Below are 26,419 nucleotides of genomic sequence, written 5' to 3'. Positions count from 1 at the left end.
AAACTGCACGCCATGGCAGACGACGACGGCTTCCCCGATCCCAACTACGACGCAATCATCTTTGGCACTGGCCTGACCGAGTCCATCGTTGCTGCGTGAGCTCTGCTCCCTCCCGCCCGAATCCCAGTATTCAAGCATAACAAACCCAGGGCGCTCGCCAAAGCTGGCTTCCGTGTGGCGCATGTCGACTCAAACCCCCACTATGGCTCACAGGACACCGTCTTCAGTGTCGAAGAATTCGTGAATTGGCTCGACAAGGATTCGTCTATCTTGCCGCGACCAACATCCGCATCTTGGCATGGTGATGTTCCTACTAACCATCGGCAGTACTCCATCTCCCTCTCTCCGTCCGTCATCCACTCGGTCGGCCCCTTCATATCTTCTCTGGTTGGCTCTGGAGTCTATCGCTATGGCGAGTACAAGCTACTGGGACCCGTCGGCATCTACGAAGGCACCGAGATCAAGATGGTTCCTCAAAGCAAAGAAGACGTCTTCAAGGCGCCTAATCTAAGTCTAGTCGAGAAGCGCCGTCTGATGCGATTTCTGCTGTTTGCTGCCGGCGACTTTGAAAACGATCAACAACTTCAGGGCAAGGAGAATCAGCTATTCCTCACTTTCCTCCAAGAGACATTTTCCCTGAACGAGGAGATTGCCCGAACGATTGCTTATTCCTTGGCCTATTGCTATTCCTCTGATGGTAAGCACGTCAAAAAGCTACTCATTCCCATTCGAGACCCATCGTTTTCCTAGAACCCGCTCTGCCCTGCTTGAACCGTATCAGAAGGTGCTTGAGGTCAGCGGGTCATTATGGCTCCTCACCCTTCCTTGTGGGCTCCTATGGGGGTCTGGGTGACATTGCTCAAGGTTTCTGTCGAATCGTCGCTGTCTGCGGAAATACATGCGCACTGAACGTGACCGTCACCTCTGCTGCTATTGTAACCGATGGCGACTCTCCTAGCACCAGATACACCGTCCACTTGGACAAGTTCCCCAAGCCCATCCACTCGCGCTGCATAATCTCATCTGCTGATCTCCTCCCCGATCAGTTCCGTGACTTGGCATTCACGCCAGCATCCAATACATCAGTGGATGTGTCAAATCCCAGTGCCGTGGCACGAGCCGTGGCCATTGTCGATCAACCGCTGCAATTCGCAAATATTGCTCAAAGTGGAGACGATCAGGCAGAACCTGACAGTACCGAACGGCCTCCTGTCGACAGCGGCGTCATTGTCTTTCCTCCAAAGTCTTTGCAAAGCGGCTCCGAAGCTACATCAGTACATGCATATATCCAAGGTCCAGGCACCATGTCAACACCAGCTGGGAAGTGTAAGTGTCCAGACCATGCCGTGGCGACGTTCGTGCTCACACCATATAGGGCTCATTTATCTTGCCATGCCTCTCGCCCATCCACCGATCTTATCAGCAGAGGAACTGCTGACGCCCTATCTCACCGAGACCTTGTCGAAATGCTCCTCTGCGGAAATCTCACCATTGTTCAAGGCCTTTTACATACAGCAAGCTTCGGCTTTGCGGGTGCCAGAAGGCAGAAGCCCTTCATCCGTCATAGTGACACCCTCGCACTGTCCGCACATCGCTCTATCAGGTGATGCTGCCGCTCTCGCCGCCGAAGAAGTCTTCAAGAGAGCCGTGAAAGTGCTGAAGAGACCAGATACAGAGGATGAGGCCCCGTACTCATTCTGGCCGCCACGCGAGAAGTCCGAAGAGCCTGATGAAGACGAATGGTAGACAGAAACCGCTCATGTACAATACGTTTAATACGCTAGTCACTCAATTTTCATAGCTCATGATCTTCAGTTGACGACGAAATGATGGCCTCGATTGTACACAGCAATCTATATATCCTACAAATACAGTGATTCATACAGGGCCATCAATCCTGATCCTCGTCCATGGCATCCGCATAGCCCGACGTCGATCCTCCATTCTCCATCGTAGTTGACAACGACTTGTCTGTCGCAAACAATGACCGGTCGTTCACAGTCACCTGCCCGAAAGTGGGGTCCCAGTGTGCCCGACTCTTGAAGAACTTGCGCCGCGACGGGTTTTGCCCACATGGGTCCCGTTCAGCACTCGCGTCAAAGTACCGGTTAGTCAGGATGCTCATGCGTTTCCGCCGCGAGCTGTAAGATGTGTCCGAGTCCTCGTCCGACTCGTCCGAGTTCTGGTTCGCGTCCGACTCTTGTAGCCTGTACACGTACCGCGCATGCTCTGTAAAACAGTGCTCATGAGACAGGTGTCACCGACTGGAAAGGGAGCAGGAACTTACGCGCCAACTTCCTGTCCAAGTCGTCCATATCACCGTCCGACTCGACATCCACATCGTAGTCACCCAAGCCCAGATGACTCCCGACGCTCTGTCTCGGCACGTCATGCATCCCAACCGACGGCGCGTTCCTCGACCCTAGCTCGCTCAGCTGCTGCAGCGCCGATATCCTCACCCGGTCGAGCGAGCCATCCTTGACGTTGATATCGTCCATATTGTTCGCCTGCACCTCGAGCTTGTACCGCGGGCCGTACCACTCAAAGTGCGAGCACCACGGCAGATTGTCGTCCAGCTCCTGCTCCATGTTCAGCGCGACGCCCGTCTCGTACGTCCACGCGCGCGCCACGTTTTTCGTCGTGTACCCGCCCCCGCCGAGCAGAACGAGCGGCAGGCCCGCGTTGCGTAGGAAGGTGACGCAATTCGCGTGACCGTGCATAGTGAGGTTAAAGCATCCGAGCTTGTCGCCCGCGAGCGAATCCGCGCCTAATTGCAAGACAACCGCGGATGGTCTGAAGACTTCCAGGATTTTGCCTATGACCTGCTACGCGTGAGTCCTGGCCAACGGATAGTAGCCGGGGACATACCGGCTCAAACACGCTCTTGTACGAATCATCCCGTATACCATCCTTCAGAGGCACATTCACTGAGTAACCCTTTCCTTTACCATACCCCTTGTCGTCCAGCGTACCTGTCCCGGGGAAGAACTCTCCAAACTTGTGCAGCGAGCAGGTCATCACCCTATCCGTGGTGTAAAACGCCTCTTCCACGCCATCCCCGTGGTGGCAGTCGACGTCGATGTACAGCACGCGGGCGTACGTCCTCAGCAGCTCGAGGATGCAGAGCACAATGTCGTTGATGTAACAGAAGCCGGATGCCTCTCGCTTCTTGGCATGGTGAAGACCACCTGCCCAATTTATGGCGATATCTGCAGCACCGTCCTGTATCCGTCTCGCAGCGGCTGCAAGTGGATGAATGACCAATACTTGTCAGGGGGGGTGTGATATACGCACCTAGTGAGCCTCCAGCAGATATAGAGCTGTATTCGAAGACTCCATCAAACGGTGGATTATCATCCCCAAGGAGGACTGCAAATGTTCAATAAACGATGCGTGGCAAGAGAATGACACACGCACATCTTGTCCCGTTATAGGTGAGCTCGTCCGCGGTTTCCGGGGTGACTCTGCTGAGGAAGTGGATGTACTCGTCGGTGTGAAAGGCGGTCATGGACTCTGCAGAAGCGCGTTTTGCACGCTGTGCAAGCCATAAGACCCGACATCCCTCTGCTGTTATCGCCTGAACTAACCAATACGCTCATCTTTTCGAGCATGCCATAGGCGGTTATGAGCTCATGGGCCATGCGTATCCGATGTGGTTTCATGAGATGGCCAAGGCCGTAGGTATATGACCCGACTTCGGCTACAGCACTGTCAGTGCACTCATACAAACTGTTGAGAGTGCACTTACGGTCATAGTAGTAGGATATTCTCTTCTTGGACATGCTGCAATTGCCTGGACGCGTTAAAGGAGGAGTCAATATCCGATGTCCGAATCCGGCGCGCTTCACTGGCGGCCTTGGAGGACAACAGAGCCAAACAGACGCCCGCTCCGTTTCGGCCCACGCTTGACCAAGTGCACGTCGATACCCGCACCTCATCCCGACGATGCTCCCTACCCGCGCCGTCCGCTCAGCACACGTCCACAGGCCCTTGATCCACTTCCTGGGCAAGCGCAAGTGGCCCTCATGTGCGCTTATAACACACCCTAACCCCCAAGTCGAGACTCACGCATAGAAACAGCTTCAGAGCCCTCGCACCCGCATCCTTATGCTCCCCCGGAATTCCAAAAATCGTTCTCTGGTGCAGCTGCGAGCCCTTCAAGTGCCCCTGCCCCTAGTAAAACCTCGGCTAATACCGGCAACGTATATGCCGAATTCTGGGAGGCACCACCGCGCTTCTGGAATTACAGAAACAAGGTGCCACAGTCAGAGGAGGAAATAGAGGCCATCACCGTGCGTCATTCTTGCTGTCAAGTGCCCTCACGCCATGCTCACTCAATCCATAGAGCGGAGGTGCTTCGTTATACTAGACTGGCGCTGTGAGGCTTGTTGCTGCCACCGCTCTATATGTTTGCGCTTTGGACGCTACTATAATTATTCTCGTGCAAGCGTGGAAATGGAATAGAATATGATGCAATTGTTGTACACGGTATTGTGATCAATCCTTCTCGGCATAAGCTAACAAGTGCTTCTCCACCTCGACCTCGTTCATGACGCGCCACAAGCCCCGCGTTTTTGGGTTCTCGTCCTCTGCCGTCGAGGCGATGCCTATCTCGATCTCACCTGCTTTGTAGTCGGTGGCATGGACCGTCGACATTGCTTCAATTGCAATCTACGAGTGAACGCGTTAGCTTCACATTACGCAGAACACAATGATCTCGCACCTCGATGACCTCGGCGTATCCCAGCTTCTTTCCTGCCTTCTCGGCATCATCTGCGCCACCTCCGTTATCCAGCTTCTTCCACTTCTTCTCCAGATGGTTCATCGCCTCTTGCTGCTTCTGGCCAGCAGCGGTGGCGTGGAACCCGACAAAGTAGCCAGCAGGATCGAGCTTGAAAACTTGAGGTCCGTGCTCAGGATCGATTCCAATAAGGATCATGGCTATGGAGAGTCAGAACATATAGAGCCTTATGGGAGGACTACGTACCGATACCAAGAGGCCGCATGCCTGCACGTTGGGTGTACACCTGGTTAATGTTCGATAGGCGACGTGCGAGAGCATCTGGCGTTATCTCATATCCGTACTTGTACCTGAAGTCTGCTGCCTCCATCTGTGCGCGCATTACCTGTGACTTTGCGTCGGCTGTTAGACCTGTCAGTGAGTAGCTACACCGACATGGGCTATCACGTACCGAGCAGACCAGTCATAACACATCCGATCGTAGGCGTCAAGCTGAATAAATGGGTGACAGTAGAGGAATCGAGGAGCTTGTCCTGAATGCGAGATGTTTAGTGACGCAAGCCTGTACGAGTTAGAATGGATACGGACTGGGACTTTCTTCTGAGTGATGACCACGGTAGTATCCTTGCCCCTGACGGAGATCGAGGTGTGCCCTGAGCCAGAGATCGCTTTGAATGCATATTCTAGTACATCCATCTTATGGATTAGACAGTGTCCAGACCGAGGCATAACTTGGGACTGCTCACCGACTTGGTACAGCCGTCCCTCAGGGGAGAAGACTGTAAGATATCTAAGAAAATGTTAATGATTATAAGCTGAACAAAACTTGACAGGAACACACCTGTCGTAAGATGTCCGGGACATGGTCTGGCGTGGTCGTAAGTAAGTGCAGCCTTGGGCTTGACGCGACGCGCAAGTCTGGACGATCGGGCGTGATTAGTGTGACGTGACGACTGTGACCCAGGACGGAAGTCACGTCACAAAATTATCTCGGCTGGTGACCTGTTTGACTTTGGCTTGACAGGGCTTCGTGACCTTACAAGTTTGGACAGACCGCGATCTCATGAACAGCTAACATATCGACACTCTTGAATCGCCTGAAGACGCATATATTGACATTTTTACTGTCCGGGCTCATCTTCACGTAAAGGCTACGATCGTCACGAAATACACGCGTATATTCAGGAGCTCTTCGCGATGAAGGATACTGTCTCTCTTCAGACCCCCAAAGTCATGTACGTCTCCCCGTGTTCGATATCCACCATCTCTTATATATCATCACCCCGACAGCAAAAAGCTCCAGTTCAGTCTATTAAATGCTCAGGACACCGTCAAACTCTCCGAGTTCCAGGTGACTCACAGAGACCTGTATACCCCCACGGACCGGTTACCCGTAAAGGATGGTGTCCTCGATCGCAGACTGGTGCGCCCGCTTACTCTTTGTGCTTCACAGTTTCCTAATACACCTTAGGGCACGACTGAGAAAAGCGCGTTCTGCGAGACCTGTGGTCTAAGCTCGGTCGACTGTGTTGGGCACTACGCATACATCAAGCTAGCCGTCCCTGTGTATCATATCGGTTACTTCAAACACTCCATCGCGATCCTTCAGGCTATTTGCAAGGTGAGGCATTAGATTCTGAGATCAAGGTAACTCTAGCAATAACCTTGGAGTTCCGGTAGACTTGCGCCCGTGTTCTGCTCGAAGAACCCGACCGACGCACGTACCTCAAGCGCTTCCGTCGCCCCAACCTTGAAAATATCCAGCGCCAGGCGCTATGCAAAGCCGTCAACACTATGGCACGCAAGGTTGTTTATTGTCCATACTGCTCGGCTACGAACGGTGCGGTCAAGAAGGCAGGGGCCCTCAAAATCATCCACGACAAGTTCCGAGCCAAGAAAACAGTGGAGGAGATGGAGAAGTGGAAGAGAAGTTTTGCGCCTGCTGTAGAGGCACAGAAGGAGCTCGGGATATATCTCAACAAGGCAGTTCATGAAGATATCAATCCCTTGAGAGCGCTGGATCTGTTCAAACGCATGTCAAACGAGGTACAGTCTTGCTGTTTCCATCCATTGACAACTTACTGACGTAGGGCACAGGACTGTGAACTTCTTGGGCTAAAGCCCTCCTTTGGTCGACCCGAGCAGTATATCTGGCAATACATATCCGTTCCTCCCGTCTGTATCAGACCGTCAGTTGCCCAGGATGGTGCCTCCAACGAGGATGATCTGACTGTCAAACTTACTGAGATAGTGTTTACCAATGCGCTGATCAAACAAGGACTGGCAAAGGGGGCACCAATAGCACAGTTCATGGTATTACTTGTTGATGTCGGCGTTTGACATGCACTAACTACGAATACCTAGGAACATTGGGAGTTCCTTCAACTGTCCGTAGCTATGTACATCAACTCCGAACTCCCCGGCGTCCCATCGCAAGCCGGCCAGAAACCCATGCGAGGCTTCGTTCAGCGACTGAAGGGCAAACAGGGACGGTTCCGAGGTAACCTGTCAGGAAAGCGTGTCGATTTTTCTGGGCGAACAGTCATCTCCCCGGACCCCAATCTACGCATTGACGAAGTGGCTGTTCCGGAACGCGTCGCCAAGATATTGACTTACCCTGAGCGAGTGACGTCACATAACATCGACAACCTCAAGCAGGCTGTCAGGAATGGCTGTGACGTTCATCCTGGTGCCAACTATGTTACCGCTGGAAGCAGCGGCTTCAAGAAGTACCTCAAGTTCGGAAACCGCAATGCAATCGCCGACGGGCTGCGAATTGGTGATGTTGTCGAGAGGCATATCATCAATGGCGATGTCGTTTTGTTCAATCGGCAACCTAGTTTGCACAAGGTAAGTAAAGACAATCTTGCTGTCCAGTTGTCGGCTAACAGCACTTTTAGCTTTCGATCATGTGTCATAGAGTGAGTTTCGAACGATCGAATGCCTGTTATGCCTCTGACCAGCGCCCCAGGTCAAAGTCCGACCATGGCGATCCTTCCGATTGAATGAGTGTGTCTGCGGCCCTTACAATGCCGACTTCGATGGTGACGAGATGAACCTTCGTACGTGGACCCTTCATGGCTGGATACACGCGTACTGACATCGTCTCAGACGTTCCGCAGACTGAAGAAGCTAGGACCGAGGCCCTCGAACTCATGAGTGTCAAGCACAACCTCGTCACTCCTCGAAACGGAGAGCCCGTTATTGCCGCTATCCAGGATTTCATCACTGCATCCTACCTCATCTCACGCAGAGACACATTCTTTGATCGCCGATCATTCACTCAGATATGCTGCTACCTTGCGGATGGCGACCTGCAAATTGATATCCCACCACCAACAATCTGGAAGCCTGTGCGGCTATGGACTGGTAAACAGATTTTCAATGTTTTGATGCGGCCAAATAAACAGTCGAAGATCTTTGTCAATGTCGAGTCAAAGTGCAACAAGCCACAAGACGCCAAAGCCGCAGACTACCCGCGGATGAAGCCACTCCCAGACTTATCTCCAAACGACGGCTGGCTGGTCGTAGTCAACAGTGAGATCATGTGCGGTGTCATGGACAAAGCCACCGTTGGCAGCGGGAAAAAGAAATCTATCTTTGGTGTTATCTTGCGAGATTACGGACCACATGAAGCTGCAGCTGCCATGAACCGGGTAGCGAAGCTGTGCGCTCGATATCTTGGTAAGTGTAATGTTGATTTTTGTGACCACATATGTTCTGATTCAGCAATTAGCGAATTGTGGATTCTCTCTTGGCATTAACGATGTTATACCCGGACGCAAGTTAGCGGCGAAGAAAGATGACCTTGTTGAGAAAGCCTACGCCGACTGTTTGGACTTGATCGCTTTGGCTAAAAAGGGAAAACTCGAGAACAAGCCTGGTTGCAATCAAGAGCAGACTCTGGAGGCTATGATCTCGTCCGTGCTGTCCAAAGTTCGTGATGCTGTCGGAGAAATCTGCATGAGTGAATTGAGCAGACACAATGCTCCGCTTATCATGGCTACCAGTGGATCGAAAGGTTCGTTGGGTTGTATTGACCGCTGAGCTTTGAGCTGAAAATATTTCAGGTTCCGTCATCAACGTCTCGCAGATGGTTGCCTGTGTCGGTCAGCAAATTATTGCTGGCAAACGTGTGCCCGATGGGTTCCAGGACCGTTCTCTTCCCCACTTCCCTAAGAAGTCGAAAGAGCCACCATCCAAGGGTTTCGTGCGCAACAGTTTCTACAGCGGTCTCCTGCCCACCGAGTTCCTCTTCCACGCCATCTCGGGTCGTGAGGGTCTAGTTGATACTGCCGTGAAGACTGCCGAGACTGGCTACATGCAGCGTCGGTTGATGAAGGCTCTCGAGGACTTGACAACCCAGTATGATCTCTCCGTTAGAACTGCGACCGGCGGGGTGGTTCAGTTCAGATACGGAGACGACGGTCTCGATCCCGCGTGTCTTGAAGGCGATGCCCAACCTATCGACTTTGACCGGTCGTGGAGTCATGCCTCCGTACGTCTTATAACTCATCTGAGGTAGCGATATTGACTCAGCGGCGCCTTTCGCAGTCAATTGGCGGGCGAAGTGGACTAGGTTTGCTCCCGTTCCAAATTCTCGAGATCGTCCGGAAAGAACTGGATACGCCACGCTTCAAAACCGAATGCACCGCTGCTTACCGCGCTACGATCGAAGGTTTTCTCATGGACAAGGTTGTCCTTCGAATGGCCCAGATTCGCAAGAGTCATGGGATGTTCGAGGCTCTTGAACGTCCGTATGAATGGGACGAGGATATGGACCTGTCTCTAGGAGCATCCAGTGCGGAACAGTTTACTCGACTGTGATCGACTGCTGACACGAATACGCAGAATCCGAGAGGGCAATCGTTGACAACCACACCAAAGTCACTGAAGCCCAACTCCGAGCCTTCCTCGAGCTTTCTTGGAGCAAATATGTCAGAGCCAAGATCGAACCTGGTTCAACAGTCGGTGCAGTCGGTGCCCAGTCCATCGGTGAACCCGGGACACAGATGACTCTCAAGACGTTTCATTTTGCTGGTGTTGCCTCGATGAACGTCACCCTTGGTGTGCCTCGTATCAAGGAGATTATCAATGCCGCCAAGGCTATTAGCACGCCGATTATCAGCTGCAAGCTCGTGACAAGCGACAGCGAGCCTTCGGCGCGTATCGTCAAAGGTCGGCTCGAGAAAACCCACCTCGGCGATGTACGTGCTTGATGGTCCTCGTTTATTGCTAGCTAATAGTCTATTGAAGGTTGCTTCTTTGCTTGAAGAAGCGTGGGCGCCCGAATACACCTACATTGGTGTGATCGTGGACATGGACGCCATTCGGAAGCTGCAGCTCGAGTTGACGCTGGACGATATCAAGTGGGCCATAGTGGCGGCACGAAAGCTCAAGATAAAACAGGAGGTCAGCAGTTCTCCAGCTTTTGTGATCCAATGGTTCTGACCGTTACGACAGTCCATTACAGTCATCCCTCGCCGCAGTAGGCTCCGCATCTACATTGATGGTCCCGACAAATATTATCGACTCCGCGAACTCAAACGATTATTGTCTGACGTAGTTGTCAAGGTTCGTACCTTGCTGCAATCTATGCATATCATTTAAGCTTTCCTTCAGGGTGTCTCGACGATCTCTCGCGCCGTCATCAACATCAAAGAAAAGGACGATGCGAAAGGCAAAAAGGGCGACAAGGAGCTGCTGGTCGAAGGCTACGGCCTCCAAAAGGTCATGATCACAGAAGGTACTGAACCAGACAACACATTGTTACCAGAACAATGCTGATTGCTGGTTCTCTCTAGGCATCGTGGGCGAGCACACTACGTCGAACCACGTCATTGAGACCTCGCAAGTACTTGGTATCGAAGCTGCACGACGCACGATCATCAACGAGATTCAGACGACCATGTCTGCCCACGGTATGACCATCGATCCTCGGCACGTCATGTTGCTCGGCGACATCATGAGCTACAAGGCATGCTGTTCTGTCTCTTCTCTTGCGTTCCTGGCTGACGCATCACTGTAGGGAGAAGTTCTCGGTATCACCCGGTTCGGTGTAGCCAAGATGAAGGACAGCGTGCTCATGCTCGCCTCGTTCGAGAAAACGACGGATCACCTGTTCGACGCCGCAGCGTTCGGGAAGAACGACAGCATCGCCGGTGTATCCGAAAGCATCATCATGGGTAACCCGGCAGCCAACTGCGGAACATCGATGTCAGTACTCTTGGTTCGCTGATCCTGATCCATGTCTGATCAACGATCTTAGGCCTGCCCTGTTCCTACCAGCACCTCCTATCAGCAAGCCGAGGAAGCTGCTATTCGAAGGCGCGCTGTAAAAGCTGGAGTCTATATTCAAAATTTATAACCATAATTTATACGCTTTCTTTCGCATCACCATTTGTAGCATTACTTCATTGCGATTCGGTCGCTAGAATTGGACGAATACAAAGTTATGTACTGTTATTCGCCACGCTTGCGTGTGTGGTATTTCGGCCTCACGAAATAGCGATATTATACGGTTTCAGATTGACCACCTTGAATATTGGCCGTGTTCTTCCGTGGTTTCTTCTTGGGCAACTTTTCGTCGTGCCTTGCTTGTCGGAACAGCCTCCAGTTCTCTTCCAGGCGCCGAACAGCTCCCCAATCGCTCTCTTGCAGATTATCTTCCCAGCTGGACTCTATTGTCCACCCTCTTACCTCCGCCACAGTGCAAGCCATGTCCCACGTTCGATATGCGCACTGGTCAATCTCGTGGATATCGGACTCGACGAGAATTCGGTTAGGAGCCGAAGCTGCTATGAGTGCACGGTGATTGGGAGAGCGCCCATTGATGGCTGTAGACAACGACAAGAAAACGTTGGGGTGCTTTTTCTACAAAATCAACGATAATGAATGTCAACGGGTGCACAAAGTGCCCACTGGATCACGAGGTGCTTGCCTGGACACTCTTCAGTGTTTCGGGACTGAAACCACAGCTGTGAAGGTCTAAACTTATCCTTCTCCACCTGTCACTGTACTTCTCCTGCAGACCATCGAGCAGGTCCAGCGTCGGCTTTGGCGCCTTGACGCTGTGCAAGCTGACGTTCCGGCCGAGTTCAATGGCGAGGTCCAGCTGCGCTCGCAGAACCGCGAGCTGGTGCTCCATAGGAATCGTAAACGGGGTGAGCTCTCTCGGATATGCCTCATAGTCCATGGCGATGCGTGCTTGTTTGTCAATGCCCACCTCGCCGACCATGGCGTGCGGAAACGCTTCGAGGTTACGACGAAGGTCCGAGAGAATGCTCTCGAGCGGTGTTGGGTCGGGTAGCAAGGGAAGCAGCCTGTTAAAGTCATCTTTGAAATCTTGCGGCTCCTTGAGATCGGGATTGCCCAAGAGCAGCTTGGTAAAGTGTGCTTCCTTCGTTAGGGTGCTGTCAAGAGATATCCAGTGGGTGAACCATGGATGATATCCTATCCTTGACTGCTCGATCAGTTTGATATGACTGTTGATAAAGACGACACAAAACAAACCAAAGCATGGTTGAACCTTCTCGGGACATGTCTCTGCTAGTTTCTTGACGAGAGGCTGATCTGCTGGCCTAGTAGCCATGGTGCAAATGTTGATAGGTAGCTTGTCGATCTGTTCTTGCGAGATGGGGGAGTCTGTCGGATGACAGTGTACATCTGTAACATGGCTCAAGATGGTTGCATCCGGCAGTGTCCTTTTTCTGTAAGATTCCTCAGTGTTGTCACCGCACATGTTGAGCAAAGACTCGACGTCACTGGAAAGGAGCAACACCAAGATAGTATCCGGGGCGGATGTCGGGCCGGGAGACGTCATTCTGCACGTTACCGATCGACGCCGCGACGCGTCCGGATCCGGAGACCGACAACATCCACTTCCTCTCCATCGAGTTTCTTCGCTGATACATCCTCAGCCTGTTCTCCCCGACGTCCTCCTTTCGCTTATACTAACTAGACCTTTCAAGTCTTCGTTCTAACTGATGAGCAATGGTGTGGTAGGCCAGCATCTGCTCTCCGGCAAGCTCATTTCTACCACCCCACTTTCAATGGACTAATCGTCACATATGACAGGTGCACTATCGGGCCTGAGTAGCACCATCATGTTGCAACCTCGTGAGTTTGTAAAACCAACTCTCGGACATCTCCCTTAATTTTATTGCAGTCGACTTGCTCAAGACGCGTCTACAGCAAGGAGAGACTGTCGGTCCATCGTAAGCGCATCCGTCGTGAGCCCACAAGTCTTACCCACAAACCCAACTCCGCTGCAGGAGAACATCACTTCTAGTACGGATCACTCAAAATATCGTAAATCACGACGGCTTCAGAGGTCTGTGGAGAGGTACCAATGCAAGTCTCATACGGTACGCACCTGCCACTTTCCACATCCACACACGCGTTCCTCACAGGCAGGAACCCCAAGAAACGTTCCCGGTGTCGCCATGTACATGACAAGCGTCACCCAGCTCCGTGCCGCCATGGCCCAGTATCCTACCTTCACCGTCACCCCGTCTCGGAGCTCTCCGGGACGCTCCAGCGCATCCGTCTTGCCTAAGCTGTCCATCAGCGGCAACCTGGTCGCAGGCGCCGTCGCCCGTGTATCGGTGGGATTCCTGCTAAACCCGTTCTCCGTGCTCAAGGCGCGCTATGAGGTGCGGCATCTCAATCTTTCGCATTCATACTCTTAATCCAACATCCACCATCGGCAGAGCGGTCTGCACAACTACAGCAGCCTCGGGAACTCGCTCATGTCCGTCGCCCGTCAAGGGCCTTCCGAGCTTTTCAGAGGCTTCATGGCATCTTCATTCCGAGACGCTCCATACGCGGGGCTCTTCATAGCTTTTTACGAAAGCATCAAACGCGAGACCAGTAAGCGCCCGTCCTTTCAAGGGTTTCATCACTGAATTTGTTCTCTTCAAAGCGTACCTATTCCCCGGAGCTTATGCAGCAAGCATACATACCGTATCAGCTGCGTCCGCAGGCGCAGTAGCAACCATTTTAACACATCCTTTTGATGTCGTAAAGGTCTGTCGCGCACTGAACATGTTTGCGCACAATGCTGACGGGTGGCCGTTCAGACCAAGATGCAAGTCAGAACAGAAGACCGTTACCGTGGTTTCACCAGCACAGTCGGTCGAATATGGACCGTAAGTCGCGACTGCACCTTTCTCCCCAGCTTGCATCCTCACCCTGTTCTCTAGCAACGAGGCGCAGGCGGCTTCCTGGACGGTGTCTTACTCAGAATGTCTCGCAAGATCTTGAGCTCTGCAATCGGCTGGGCCGTTTTCGAGGGTCTCCTACTCGCGATGCAGAAGCCCTAGCCGTTCAAATTGTACATTACACCCTCTCCCGCCTGCTCTAATCCCTACGAATACTGCTTCTGGATAAACTTCGCGATCGTCTGTAGCTGTATATTGGACGTTCCCTCATAGATAGCACCCTGCACACATCCCCACTTTGTCAGCATCTTGTCAAACCATACGATCAGTAAACTCACAATCTTGGAATCCCGCCAGTATTTCTCGATCCCCGTCTCGCGCGTGAACCCGACACCGCCCGCCCACTCGATTGCCGAGCCCGACACCTTCTGCGCGACGACCGAGGCGAGATACTTGGCCATCGCCGCCTCCTGCGTGAAGCTCTTGCCCTCCTCCTTCCGCCGCGCCGCGTTGTACGTCAGCAGGCGCGCCGACTGCAGCTGCACGGCCGCCTCGGCGATCTGGAACGCCATGCCCTGGAACGTGCCAACAGGCTGCCCAAACTGCTGCCGCTGGTACGTGTACGGGACGGCCTTGTCGAACGCGCCCTGGGCGAGACCGAGCATCTGGGCGGCGATGCCGATACGCCCTTCGTTGAGGATTTCGATGGCGATCTGCGAGTTTCAGTCTATTTACCGCACTACATATAGACAACGATGGAAAGATAGATACCTTGTAGCCCTTGCCCTCGCCACCAATCACATTCTCCTCTGGTATCCGCAGGTCGTCAAAGTTGAGCGTGCACGTCGACGAAGCACGGATGCCCAGCTTCTCCTCCTTCTTGGCGATCTCGATGCCCATGTCCTTGGTTGCAATGAAACAGGTGATGCCCTTGTACCCTTTGCTCGGGTCAATCTGTCCAGACGTCATCCTTTGGTTAGATATTGAGTGAGTCGCAGAAATGCAAACGCACGTTGGCAAAAATGAGGAAGATCTCAGCCTCGGCCGAGTTCGTGATCCACATCTTGGACCCGTTGACCACCCACTCGTTGCCCTCCTTCTTAGCCCTCGTCTGCAGCGCAAACGCGTCCGAGCCCGACGCCGGCTCCGACAGACAGAACGAACCAAGCTATAGAACCATTGCATAAGCTTAGCGTCCGAATGCTTCTCTCCCGCAGCGCGCACCTTCTCAGTAGCCAGCTGCGGCAACCACTTGTCGCACTGCTCCTTCGACCCATACTTGCGCAACACCGTATTAACCAGCGTATTATGCACATCGCACATGACCGACACACTCGGGTCCACCTTGGCGAGCTCCTCGATCGCGATAATGGCCGCCGTAAACGACGACTCGGCACCGCCATGGTCCGCGCTCGTCTCGATGCCCATGAGCTGTTCCGCCACGCCCACACGTTAGTCAGTCTCAGCCGTGCATCAGCAGCGAGAAGCGGGGTAGGAACGCACACCCTGCTCAAAGAGCCCCTTGATAATCTCCGGGTCCATCTTCTCCTTCTCGTCCATCTCGCGGACCTTTGGGCCCACAACCTCAGCCGCGAAGCGCTGCACTGCAGACCGGGTCAACACGCAATTCAAACAGTGCTCAATGCAGCACAACGTACCAGACTCCCTGAGCAGCTGCTCCTCATCCGTGAACGTGTCCAGCGAGTTCAGCGTAAACTCCTGACGACACACGCTAGACGAGGCAATCGACCTTCAAGCAGCAGAACAAGCGTCATCATCCGCCCCGAAATCCACAGACCTCGCACTCACCTCATCCGCGCGGCCGAACGCACAGCGACAGCGGGTGCCCTAAGATTTCTAGTTGCGAGGCGGAACATGGAGGATAAGGTAATTGTATGGATATGTGTAAGTAAGCAGCGCATTATATACCCTCGGATCTCAATCACATGTTCTTCCCCGGATCATCGTCACCGCGCGACCTCCCCGGCTCTGTCACAACAATGACGCGGATGAATCTGCATATTCCAGAGAAACAAAGCACCAGCACAAGAATTAACGACGAACAAAAAACAGCTCAGATTACATATTCATTCAGAAAACATCGCCAAGTCGTAAAGCATGAACATGGATCATTGCACGAATCATGAAATCATCATGATTCAAAGTGAGAGAAACAGAAAACAGCAAGTCCAAAGACCTCAAGCAGCCCCGTTCTCTCCCCCAGGAGGCGGCGTCCCCCCGTTGGGCCGGCCCTTGGTCAGCCCAGCAGCCGCGAAACCCCTCGCAACAAACCCTCCGCGTCCCCGACCGCGTCCGCCCCCTCGTCCACCACGCTCCGCCATGCGGTCTTCGCGGTCCGTCGCCTGCTTCACCTCTGGAATCGTCTCCTTGTATCTCTGAAAAGCTTGATTAAACCAAATTCATCGTGAAAAGAAGGTCATTACCTCCGCATGCTTCTCAAGACCCTGCTTCATCGCCTCCTCGTCTCCAAACTCAACATACACGATCCTCTGCTGACGCCCCAAGTGTGACTGCGGATAGTTGATCCGTGTAATCTACGTCGTGCATCGTAGCATATAAGCCCAAATTCCGCGCTGTAGAGAGAGAGCACTCACCCCCGCAGCCCCCTCGCCAAAGAACTCCCTGAGCTCAGCATCGTTCGCGCCCTGCTGTAAGCGGATAAACAGCGTCCACGGGTTCCGATGCGGTCGCTTGCTCGTCGGCGTCCTCGCTCCTCCACTCTCCGTCGCGGGCGACTTGAGCCCCGTGTCAAGCAGGTCTGTCGTCGGTCCCTTGTGGTCCGCCGCACCATCAGGTGCTGGTGTCCCCGCCGGCGCCGGCGTCGTCTTGCCCGACTTGGGCGGCTCGGGCGTCGCCCCCTTGGCCACCGCCTCCTCCCAGCCATCATTAGTACCCCAGCCGTCCTGGGTCTCCTTGTCTTTTCTGTCCTTTTTATTTTTCTTCGCCTTGTCAGCCTTGTCGGACGGAGTGGGTGTGCCGTTCGTCTTTGGCGGAACGTTGTTGGCGGGAACCGCGGGGGTCTCTCCGCCGCCCATTAGGGGTGGAGGTGTCTGTCCAACCGAGCGCGGGTCTCTACGGCCGGGAGCCCCAGGTCTCTCGCCGGGTGCGGGCGTCGACGCTTTCGTAGGCTGGTTCGACGTGGTGGCGTTGGGTGGCAGAGGCTGGTTGCCCGAGTTCGGCGTAGTGGGTGCAGCAGGGGTAGCGGTGCGGCGGTACGCGTAGTTGAAGCCTGTCCCATAGCGCATGTTCGTCAATAGGCAGTCTCAAAACAGCCAACTCACCACTTTACCTTGGCTCTTCAACTCTGCACTGACGCGCCCCTCCTTGACGTCCAACACGAGGTTTCCATATGCGGCATCGCACAGATTCCAATTCCAGCAGTTCTTCCACGCGGGCTCCTCGGGAGGGGCAGCAGTGGCACCGCCAGCCGCTGGGGTGGGCGGCACACGCTCGATGACCGACAGCGCTTTATCGAGGAGAACGCGCTGGTGCTCATCGATGACGGTGTCGACCTGAGCCTTGACGCTTTCCCAGACCTTGTCGAAGCCATCCTTGCCGGAGAGGAGCTTGTGACGGAAACCATCAAAGTCACTTTGGACACTGAACTCGTTGTATGAGCTCGCGTAGCGGAAGTGGAGGCCAGCCGAGATGGTGAGGTCAGCCTTGAGGACGAGGGCAAGTTGGGCCATGATGCCCTCGCGACCGGGGCTCGAGTGGGTGACGAGGAGACGCGTCTCGGTCGGGTCGAACACGCGCTGGGCGGTGTCGACGAGCTCGCCGATCTGGAGGGCGGTCGTCCACATGGTTCCCTGACCACCGGCGATAGTGGCGTTTCCATCGCCGTTGTCGAATATCTTGTGTGGCACGAGGGCGCCTCCGAGACCGAGGAGGCGAAGTTTGACGCCACCCACGTCGAGGCAGCGGGTGGTGGCTTCGTCGAGTACATGGAGATTTTCGATGTTGTAGGAACCCGAGCGGAATTTTTCTAAGATGAAGACGTCCTCGCACGCGCCCCAGACGGTGTAGACGGGAACCTGGAGTTTTATCTGACCAGAAAGGAGAAGAGGGAATTCGGAGAGGAGGGAGACGTCGACTGTAGAGCGGATGGTGGCTGCGGTGCTCTGATCAGCGAGGAGATGTGTACGCTGTGCAGTCGGGATAAGGGGCGAGTACATGGCAAGGTGGCGGAGGGTTCGGTCATTGATCCTGTCGAGGCTGTTACCCTCTGTGGTGGCAGACGCGCGTCAAGTCATGGCAATGAGTACAAAATAGTGGAGAGACATGGCGCACCGAAGAAACCAAAGTCGCCCGTGTGGATAATGGCCTGTGCATTTGCCTCTCTTGCGAGGTCGTTGAGGGCAGAGAGACGACCGCGGATGTCTGCGATGCAAAGGATACGGCCGTGGGCGGCGTCGAGGATCCTTGTCTGTGTGTTGACGACGTGTGGTGGACGCTGTGGGTTGGGTGAAGTGCCCGGACGCGTTGCAGAGGAGGCGGGACGCGATGACGACTGCATTGTGATTTTGGCTGAGAGCTCGACGCTGCAGAGTAAATCCAGATCCTGTCCCTGCCTCACCCCAGAACACTTCCCACGCTTCTCATCTCTTCAAGTCGTTATTGTTGTTGTCAACAATGTTACATTGCAATGGTGGACTCGGATCTCTTTTGACGCTACTCTTGCGATAATAGGTTACCAGTGATAAAATACTCGACTTGTTATCTCTTCTCAACTAATAATAATAAGTGGGAGTTTCTTCCTTCATATTATCAAGCAATCCGTGCTTCTCAGGCTCACCATACCACCTTCTCTGTCTGCCCATACCCAGGCATACCTGCTCTTCTCGTGGAGAGAAAAGGCGACAGCTGTAGGGAACCGTACCATCCACTGAATACGGTCAAAAACATACAGTGTACGAGATAGACGCACCAAAGATGAGAATGACGACCTTCAGAGGGATGCTTCTCCACTCCCCTCCCACTATGTTGAGCCATACGGGGAGAGAGCGGCATGGATATATGGAGAGAGACAGCCCACCCGCTTCGAGCCGATCTGTAACGAAGAAGCAGCAAAGGGTTTGAGTCCGTACGGACCATTCAGGGACCAGGCGGAGTGGGACCTCTCACGTTGGCTCATGCAGAACGTCACGCAGACGGCGGCTGACGATTTTCTCAAACTAGACATCGTAAGCTTTCCAACTTCCACCCAGATGTAGACAATCAACTTACGGATTACGTTAGACACGCAATTGGACTCAGCCCAGTTTTACCAGCTCATACACGTGGCTCAAGAAGATGGATGACCTCCATGTTGGGCCTGACGGTCGTCGGCTCAGCCCCGAGTGGCAGTGTATCCATGTGTCAGCTACTGGAGACAAGAGAGCAGAAGACGACAAACCAGAAGATGACACATTTGAGATGTGGATGCGAGATCCGGTGGAGGCAGTATGTGAGCTCATAGGCAATCCAGCTCTCAAGGACCACTTGGCCTATGCTCCTGAACGTGTTTACACTGATGCGGGCGGTCAGAACCGGAAGCTAGATGAGATGTGGACGGGTAACTGGTGGTGGGAGACACAGGCACGCCGCTGAGTAAACCGGCATTAACAGGGGGAGACTGATATTAGACGTACCTTTAGGACAAGATTGCGGATGGTGGGACCATCGCGAGTGTCATTCTGTCAACGGACAAGACACAGCTCTCAAACTTTTGTGGTGATAAGGTCGCTTACCCTGTGTACTTGACTCTGGGGATTATAGCAAAAGGTGTTCGTCGTCAGCTGTCGAAACACGCCACGGTATTGATTGGATATCTGCCTACCACAAAACTGTCGACGTTCGAAAACCCGTCTCTTGCGGCATACCGACTTTTCATTACTGCATGCATCAAATTCTCCACTCCCTCGCTGACGCTGGCCTGCGTGGGGTTGAGATGACATGCGCGGACGGCTACATTCACCGAGTCTTCCCGATCCTGGCTGCATACATTGCAGACCACCCGGAGCAGTGCCTAGTCGCTTGCTGTATGCAAAATTGGTGCCCCAAGTGTCTAGTGGGCCGAGATAACTGTGGAAGTCGGTCTCCATCTGAGAACCAAGAGCAGACAACCACTCTGGAGACGTTAGCGATGCAAGAAGATGGAGAGTACCCACCAGAGTTTGTCGCTCACGGTCTCCACAAAGTCTATGCCCCATTCTGGTCTGACCTTCCCCACACCGATATATTCTGCTGTATCTCATTGGACCTCTTGCATCAACTGCACCATGGAGTGTTCAAGGATCACCTCGTGCAGTGGTGCACTGCTCTTGTTGCTGGTGGTGCGACTGAACTCGATAAACACCTGCAGGCCATCAGGAAATCGACAGGCTGCTTTTTTGGGTCAAGTTACTTGTAGACGCTTTTTTTCGCTTGTTGAGACTTATCGCAACCTGGGCGCAGCTATCGTCATATGTCAAAAAGCAACAATAAGCATTTGCACGCTGACTATCAAGCTAAAGTACCGAAAAGGACTTTCCAGTGCATAGAGGTTGAAATAAGCATCCTGCATAAATAAAGTGATATAAATCCGAGTCCACCAAACGTACGCCATACAGAGTACTGTACCTACATGACCGTAGGTTCGTCACGCCTCACGCTTGACCTGTAAAATGAACTTAAGACCTGGTTCGTCACCCATCACAAAAGATAAAGTACCTCCCCGCGTGACAAAAAATACCGTTATGCCTCTTAACTTATATTCTGATGTGCACTGAGCAAGGGTGGTCAAGATCGGATTGCCGTATATAGGGTCTAGGGGGGGGGGTTACCCTGACTGGCCTTAGCGAATTCGCTGGCTGAGCTCGGGAACTGCCAGAAAGGCCACGTGGCTGCCCAAAAGGGGTAGATCAGCCCCTATCTGAGAGGTCCAGACTGTACAATCATGATGATTTTCGGGCGATTTTGTGCTGCCGCGTCACGGAATGGCAGCGCAGAGCTACTACAATTTGTACTACAATACCTGTATACTAGAGCATAGACAAATATTAATCAAATGAATGATTCCGACGCGTGCACACCATCCTGAACGTCGTCCTCAAACCCCCCTGTATCACACTAGACCATCAGCACTACTCGACACCATGACCACCCACGCGGCTGAGGTACGCACCTGCATAGCAAGCTATGTACCCTACTAAACCCTCCCGTTGAAGACACCCGACTTGGGCGTAGTGAAACCAAAAGCCACTGACACAGACAAATGCCCCCTATGCGGCCAACAGGTCACTGTCGGTACTGCGGGGAGTAAAAACATGGACATGCACAAGGGCAGCAAAAAGTGTAAGCAGCGGGAAAGGCAGCGGGAAAAGGAGACGAAAGAAGAGGAAGAACGGGCGAAAAGGAAGACGAAGAAGAAGCCGATGAAGCAACGCACCCTGTTCGAGATCGGGAACCCTCCCACTCCTCCTCCTCCTCCTCAGCCACACCCCTCCTCCTCTACTGCTCCGCCTCAGCCAGTGCCCAGCCTCTCCAACTTGTCATTCCAGTCCACCATCGCGCAGTCGGCCCCTTTGCCCGAGGCTGACGCGCTCCTGACCCGGCTACGCGATGCCGTTGCGCACATGCCGAGCTCTGTCCAGCTTGGGTGCGACACAGATGAGCTCGCGATTTTCAAAGGTTGGGCAGACGCTTACCGAGAAACGGACTGTGGCACCATCTGGGAGGATGCGGATCAGCACATGAACATTGTATTTGGATCTAGGAGACCAGAGGAAGAGGTTAGAATGTTGATTAGGAGAGGGAATGCCGGGATGGATGGGGTACTTGCCTTCTTGGAGTTCATCCTCGTCGACAAGAAGGTCGAGCCGTGCTTGGTGGAGGGAAAGGTCGGCCGGCTTGTGCAAGCCGTCGAGTCATTGTGAGTGTTGCAAAATCATTACATAGATAACAGCTTACCTGGTTAGTGGCCGAGTCGGCAGTATACATCCATCGTTGCTCGATGAATCAACCGCTGCCACCCAATCAACGGCGATACCGATCAACTCGACAACTGGTGACTCCGTGCCAGCGGGCGCGTCTTCAACCGCGGGCTTGCTGTCGAGGATGGACCCATTGTCGAGCATGGACGCACCAAGTGCAGGCGCGGTGTCTTTGATGTCGAGCGCGTCCTTGAACGCCGACGTGTTAGGTACATTGTTGGCCGCGACTTCGAGCGCCGACGTGTCGGGCATGTTGTCGATGTCGGCCTCGTCTTCAACAATGTCTGCACGACCTCCACCATCCGATGTCATCGTCATAAATGACAACGATGACGATCAAGATATCGTCGTGCGTGGTCGTGGCAGCACCGGGAAGAAGCCGGCCTCGGCGCTTGTCGATAAACGCATGTTTGCCTGTCGGGGTTTCGAGCTGTCGATTCCAGACGGGGAGTGGGGCATTATGCTCTATCCGTTCGCGTTACACACGCGGAGGGTTCTACCATGGTCAGTTCACACAGAGGGTCGGCGGATCTGGCTTACCGCAAACAAGTGCGCGGGTATCACAAATGCACAGTCATGTACGGTGTGTACATCACTAAAGGACAATGGTCAGCTTGTTTCAATCATCAAACGCATGACGGACGGCGTGCACGAAAACACACCGCATGTCTACCAGCCTATCAGTGGCTTGCACAGCATCATCCGCGCAAAGACATTCCAAGTACAGGCCTTATGTCTCGGCCGCGTCAATATGTCGAAGAGTCTTGGCCGAAAATCGCAGGTCCTTGATGATCATAACAAGTTCCTTGTTGCCATCGGCAGCAGCAACATGACACGTGTCGGGCAGCTTGTCAAGGTCTGTCTCAAGAACGGGATGTTGGTGAAGAAGATGGGAGAGCAGCTGGCCAAGGCTACGCAAAAGCTGTACAGCCCGAAGAGCTTTGACAAGGCCGAGAAGAGGCTTGCCGTGTTGATGCTTCATCTCGCCGGTCCTCGCCTCGTGCAAATCTATCATAATGCAACAGGCTCACCTTCCACCAGTACACTCCGACGTTTTGCAGCCACTCATCCTCTACGTGCGTCGGCAGGGTTCCCTACGGTGGAGGAGGTCTGTTACAACATCAAAAATACATTCGCAGGCGAGGGTAACTTGGGACTCACTGAGGATTCAGCATCAGCAGCAGAAGAGGTATATGGTTACCAGCTGATGATCGACAAGATCAAGGTGGAAGGGCGTCCACGTTGGGACGAGAAGACAAACAGGATTGTCGGAGTGGCTCGTGAAGATGCAGACCGGATCGGGCTGGAGTTCTGTTCTGAGGCAGAGGCGTACACGCTTTGCAGGGCAGTGGCAGATGGAAAGGTGCGACTGGCTGTGGAGGTAAGCCGCTCATATGTGCCCTGGTATTCTCACCAACTGAATTCCGGCCAATAGGCGACTGTAGCTGCTATAGGTTTTCTTGCAGGTGACGCTCGGTCTCACGCCGCCCGGCCTATTCTTGTCTCAGGAACGTGTAAAGCAGAAGATGCGCCGACTCATGCAACACTCATTCAAACCGTCATTGATGCATGCACGCGCGAGAAAGTTCCAGGCCGATTGTATAGCATTGCCTCTGATGGTGAAGCATGCCGCGGAGCGGCCCTTGTCATCCTCACGCACAAACACAAATTGCCAACATCATCGCCAATCTATTCATATGTCGGTAAGCTACCACTCATGAATACTTTGGTGGGCGACAACGATATCACGTCCGACAAGGACTGGAAGCACGTCATCATGAAGTGTGTGCGCTGTGCTATACTCCGGGACAAGGGGATCTCTGTTTATGGCTTTACTATCACTCCTGAGATATTCAGCTGGCATCTTTGCTCAAATGATCTAGCACCCGACCAAGTAGAGCACCTGATGAACCCGAATGATAAGCAAGACGTCCTCTTGGCGATATCCTTGCTCAAGGAGATATGGGAGCTTCCTGAAACATCTAGCTCACGTCCAACTGTCATTGCCGCACGGAAGCATATCCGTATCTTCGGCGACTTTCTCAGGCACCTCATTACCCCTTACATGGATCTTGATATGTCCCTTTCTGACCAGCTGTCGCATCTCAGCGCGGCTGCCCATCTTGCCTGCAGTCTCTATACATACCCAGGGGGTGGGACCGCGTTCTTGCCAAAGCAATTGTACACAGACATCCAAATCCTTATCAAGAATGTGTTCTTTTGCGTTGCAAAAGCGAAGGTGGACCGGCCTCTCGGAAACTTCTATATCATTATGCTCGGGACCAATCGTCTTGAGATCTCCTTTGGAATCTACCGCACAATAATCGGTAATGACGCCAATGCAGATATTATTCAGCTTGTCCATCGCATCGCACACGTCATCCAGTCATCACAGATACTCGCCGAATACCCAGAGTGGGATAGTACCCCCCGTCGGCTTAGATTACCAGGTCTCTCCAGCGACATTGAACTTTCGGCAAAGATCGACCATGTCAATCCGGCCTCTTGGCGCGGCGACGTCTGCTTGCTGCATGTCCTTCCCATCACTCCGTGGAGCCAGGGTCGAGCGCTCATTGAGCATGACTATGCAGCCTTCTTGGTGCACGACTGCTTTTTGGGGATCGAAGAAGCCGGTGGCGATCTTCTTTTCCCTGACGGTTCCCATCCATCAAACTCCTATCCCGTCTCAGAGCCAGATCCCGACGATGTCCTTGAAGATGACCCAATTCCACACACCACTCCTGAACCTGAAACGGAAGACCTGGACCTGGAAGACCAAGTTGCCAATGAGGATGTTGTGCAACACAGCTTGTTCTCGCCATATGTCAAGATTGAGGGTAAATTGGTGTACAAGGCCCATGTCCTCCGTCAACTGTTTCGCTTCATTTCATCAGCCGGCTCGACAGATCGCTTGAAATGGGTCATGGGACTGTTGCGGTTCACAGCAGCACCTGATATTGATACAAGTGTTCTCACCTCGCTGTCAGTCTTTGGTGGTGCTCGCCTATTTATCGGCGAGCCTCTGGTTACTCTCGTAAAGACGGATTCTCGTCTATTCCTGGCTGTTGCACAGGTCTCTGCCATCCACTTTCACTCCAGTTGCGTACCTGAAATCCCTGCCACTGCTCTTGCAGAGGAAGGTGTGTCAATCACTGCTCAGGTTCTTGTCCTGCAAGAACGAGGAGCCGAGAACCTTGGTCTGGAGGCCGAGGATTGGGAATGGACGGGTAAAATGGGGAAGATGTTGAAGTCTGCCCCCGGGCATAATTACCAGGTGATTAATCCCACTGTCTTCCCCACCGACTACGACATCCCTGCATTCCTTTTCACTACGGCAGAACTGCAAGCGTTCGCTACTAGCCTTCATGCTCAAGTCATCCGCCTCGATGGTCTCACTTGTCTGCCTTCACTACCTGCAAACGAGGACTTCCCGTATAGATCGGCAGGTAAGAGAATTCTCGTTGATTGTTTGCGGCTGGATTGAGTCGTTTATTGTAGGCCGCGCTGCATTTGCCGTTGATCTCGACGGGCTACGCAACATCAGCGCCGTCGACGAATCAGCCGACCTCTGCCCACGGTGCCAGCCCTCGTTTGAGTGGCCGCGCAAAAACGGCCCGCGCCTCATCGAGCATGTGGGTGCGCATATTCTATGCGATGAGGCCATGGACCGTACGGTTGAGGTGTGTGGGTTTTGCCTGCAGCCAACGGCTCAATCCGGGTGTGTAGTCCATCTCCGTCCGACGAGAGGTTCAGCCTCTAGTACATTCCAGGTGGACGATACTTGGTCATTATGCCCCAATCTTGTCTCGTTTGCTTACCACTCTGCCGCAACTGCAAGCGAGTCCGCGCCGTGCACAAATGTGCCTCTTGCCTGCCCAATCTGTTCCCCAACAAACAAGATGGCTGTCCGGAACCCCGCTATATGGCAATACTCCATGGTCGCCCACCTTCGCATTCATCATGCCTCCTCCCAACTCCTCTCTCATCTCACTGCCAAATTCGCGATCCCTCCGGACGAAATCGACAACATGCGGACACTCGTTTGGGCAAGACGCTTCACCAAATCCCGTAAATCTCGCAAGGTATATCATGCTCCAACACTAGCCATCTTGGACGTGCATAGGACCTCAAAATTTACATCGGATGCGAACGAAGACATCCCGGAGACGTCGGCCCCTGCCGGCGAGCAGGAATTACACGATGTTCATGCAGAAGACCTCAACGTTACGGCTGCTGGTACATCATGCAACCACGACACACATTCCAGCGCTGTGTCGGACATTGAGGATGGGCCAGCAGGTGAGGTCGCTGACAATCATTCTTTATTTGTAGCTCACATGTCTCAGATTCGGCGCTCGATATCACTCTCGACGCGCCTGAGTTCATTGAAAATGATGTCATCATGCGCGCCGGACGAAAGAGTCGCAAGCGTGATCTCAACGCGATGCTGCGGGCATGCGACTGCGATAAAGTCGTCACGCAAAACGAAATCGACAACGGCGTTGCGATCCGGTGCAAGTACGATCGCTGCGAGACCGGATGGG

The 26,419-nt window shown here is 53.4% G+C and overlaps 10 protein-coding genes across 10 annotated transcripts; 5 read left to right on the top strand and 5 right to left on the bottom strand.

Moving 5' to 3' along the window:
• Positions 1-12: 12 nt before the first annotated feature.
• Positions 13-1,782, top strand: CONPUDRAFT_164693 (FAD/NAD(P)-binding domain-containing protein; the record flags this gene model as incomplete). Its single annotated transcript, XM_007769662.1, has 4 exons — positions 13-95; positions 150-697; positions 751-1,326; positions 1,376-1,782. The coding sequence occupies 4 exons, from the start codon at positions 13-15 to the stop codon at positions 1,744-1,746; spliced, it is 1,578 nt and encodes a 525-aa protein (XP_007767852.1). The 3' UTR covers positions 1,747-1,782.
• Positions 1,783-1,891: 109 nt separating this feature from the next.
• CONPUDRAFT_122503 (histone deacetylase RPD3) lies at positions 1,892-3,802 on the bottom strand (the record flags this gene model as incomplete). The annotated part of the gene is made up of 7 exons (XM_007769661.1): positions 3,749-3,802; positions 3,588-3,700; positions 3,418-3,535; positions 3,295-3,369; positions 2,869-3,242; positions 2,288-2,822; positions 1,892-2,229 (listed from the first exon to the last, which is right to left on the bottom strand). The coding sequence occupies exons 1-7, from the start codon at positions 3,780-3,782 to the stop codon at positions 1,892-1,894; spliced, it is 1,587 nt and encodes a 528-aa protein (XP_007767851.1). The 5' UTR covers positions 3,783-3,802.
• Positions 3,803-4,221: 419 nt separating this feature from the next.
• On the bottom strand, positions 4,222-5,662 carry CONPUDRAFT_122499 (20S proteasome subunit). Its single transcript, XM_007769660.1, has 8 exons — positions 5,583-5,662; positions 5,488-5,531; positions 5,330-5,424; positions 5,193-5,274; positions 4,988-5,143; positions 4,724-4,941; positions 4,346-4,671; positions 4,222-4,292 (listed from the first exon to the last, which is right to left on the bottom strand). The coding sequence occupies exons 1-7, from the start codon at positions 5,603-5,605 to the stop codon at positions 4,498-4,500; spliced, it is 792 nt and encodes a 263-aa protein (XP_007767850.1). The 5' UTR covers positions 5,606-5,662; the 3' UTR covers positions 4,222-4,292; positions 4,346-4,497.
• A 111-nt stretch (positions 5,663-5,773) lies between these two features.
• CONPUDRAFT_164689 (beta and beta-prime subunits of DNA dependent RNA-polymerase) lies at positions 5,774-11,182 on the top strand. Its single transcript, XM_007769659.1, has 19 exons — positions 5,774-5,976; positions 6,032-6,164; positions 6,213-6,362; positions 6,422-6,787; positions 6,839-7,054; positions 7,106-7,591; positions 7,642-7,662; positions 7,713-7,803; positions 7,853-8,425; positions 8,478-8,762; positions 8,812-9,239; positions 9,296-9,542; positions 9,593-9,948; positions 9,998-10,153; positions 10,205-10,315; positions 10,364-10,487; positions 10,546-10,730; positions 10,770-10,957; positions 11,010-11,182. Exons 1-19 carry the CDS (start codon positions 5,939-5,941, stop codon positions 11,077-11,079), a joined length of 4,224 nt encoding a protein of 1,407 aa, XP_007767849.1. The 5' UTR covers positions 5,774-5,938; the 3' UTR covers positions 11,080-11,182.
• CONPUDRAFT_122494 (TatD DNase family Scn1) lies at positions 11,172-12,482 on the bottom strand (the record flags this gene model as incomplete). The annotated part of the gene is made up of 3 exons (XM_007769658.1): positions 11,172-11,614; positions 11,688-12,193; positions 12,254-12,482. 3 exons carry the CDS (start codon positions 12,480-12,482, stop codon positions 11,255-11,257), a joined length of 1,095 nt encoding a protein of 364 aa, XP_007767848.1. The 3' UTR covers positions 11,172-11,254.
• Positions 12,483-12,633: 151 nt separating this feature from the next.
• On the bottom strand, positions 12,634-15,777 carry CONPUDRAFT_81604 (acyl-CoA oxidase). Its single transcript, XM_007769352.1, has 16 exons — positions 15,714-15,777; positions 15,561-15,654; positions 15,406-15,506; positions 15,127-15,333; positions 14,915-15,070; positions 14,674-14,856; positions 14,241-14,615; positions 13,945-14,183; positions 13,822-13,890; positions 13,665-13,768; positions 13,453-13,612; positions 13,167-13,395; positions 13,015-13,107; positions 12,909-12,957; positions 12,818-12,859; positions 12,634-12,763 (listed from the first exon to the last, which is right to left on the bottom strand). The coding sequence occupies exons 1-8, from the start codon at positions 15,714-15,716 to the stop codon at positions 14,109-14,111; spliced, it is 1,194 nt and encodes a 397-aa protein (XP_007767542.1). The 5' UTR covers positions 15,717-15,777; the 3' UTR covers positions 12,634-12,763; positions 12,818-12,859; positions 12,909-12,957; positions 13,015-13,107; positions 13,167-13,395; positions 13,453-13,612; positions 13,665-13,768; positions 13,822-13,890; positions 13,945-14,108.
• A 228-nt stretch (positions 15,778-16,005) lies between these two features.
• On the bottom strand, positions 16,006-18,457 carry CONPUDRAFT_102708 (uncharacterized protein). Its single transcript, XM_007769657.1, has 5 exons — positions 18,214-18,457; positions 17,213-18,148; positions 16,518-17,152; positions 16,347-16,457; positions 16,006-16,298 (listed from the first exon to the last, which is right to left on the bottom strand). Exons 1-5 carry the CDS (start codon positions 18,437-18,439, stop codon positions 16,101-16,103), a joined length of 2,106 nt encoding a protein of 701 aa, XP_007767847.1. The 5' UTR covers positions 18,440-18,457; the 3' UTR covers positions 16,006-16,100.
• Positions 18,458-18,956: 499 nt separating this feature from the next.
• Positions 18,957-19,512, top strand: CONPUDRAFT_54600 (uncharacterized protein; the record flags this gene model as incomplete). The annotated part of the gene is made up of 2 exons (XM_007769216.1): positions 18,957-19,132; positions 19,185-19,512. Coding segments are annotated over 2 exons (504 nt in total), but the record flags the coding sequence as incomplete, so codon positions are not given.
• A 284-nt stretch (positions 19,513-19,796) lies between these two features.
• Positions 19,797-20,314, top strand: CONPUDRAFT_122482 (uncharacterized protein; the record flags this gene model as incomplete). The annotated part of the gene is made up of 1 exon (XM_007769656.1): positions 19,797-20,314. Exon 1 carries the CDS (start codon positions 19,802-19,804, stop codon positions 20,312-20,314), a length of 513 nt encoding a protein of 170 aa, XP_007767846.1. The 5' UTR covers positions 19,797-19,801.
• Positions 20,315-22,509: 2,195 nt separating this feature from the next.
• On the top strand, positions 22,510-24,438 carry CONPUDRAFT_53532 (uncharacterized protein; the record flags this gene model as incomplete). Its single annotated transcript, XM_007769126.1, has 2 exons — positions 22,510-23,256; positions 23,311-24,438. Coding segments are annotated over 2 exons (1,875 nt in total), but the record flags the coding sequence as incomplete, so codon positions are not given.
• Positions 24,439-26,419: the final 1,981 nt, after the last annotated feature.

The sequence above is a fragment of the Coniophora puteana genome (genome assembly GCF_000271625.1).
Source record: "Coniophora puteana RWD-64-598 SS2 unplaced genomic scaffold CONPUscaffold_5, whole genome shotgun sequence".
NCBI classification, from domain to species: domain Eukaryota; kingdom Fungi; phylum Basidiomycota; class Agaricomycetes; order Boletales; family Coniophoraceae; genus Coniophora; species Coniophora puteana.
Note: the sequence above shows the minus strand (reverse complement) of the source record. Positions and strands in the feature narration are given on the sequence as shown.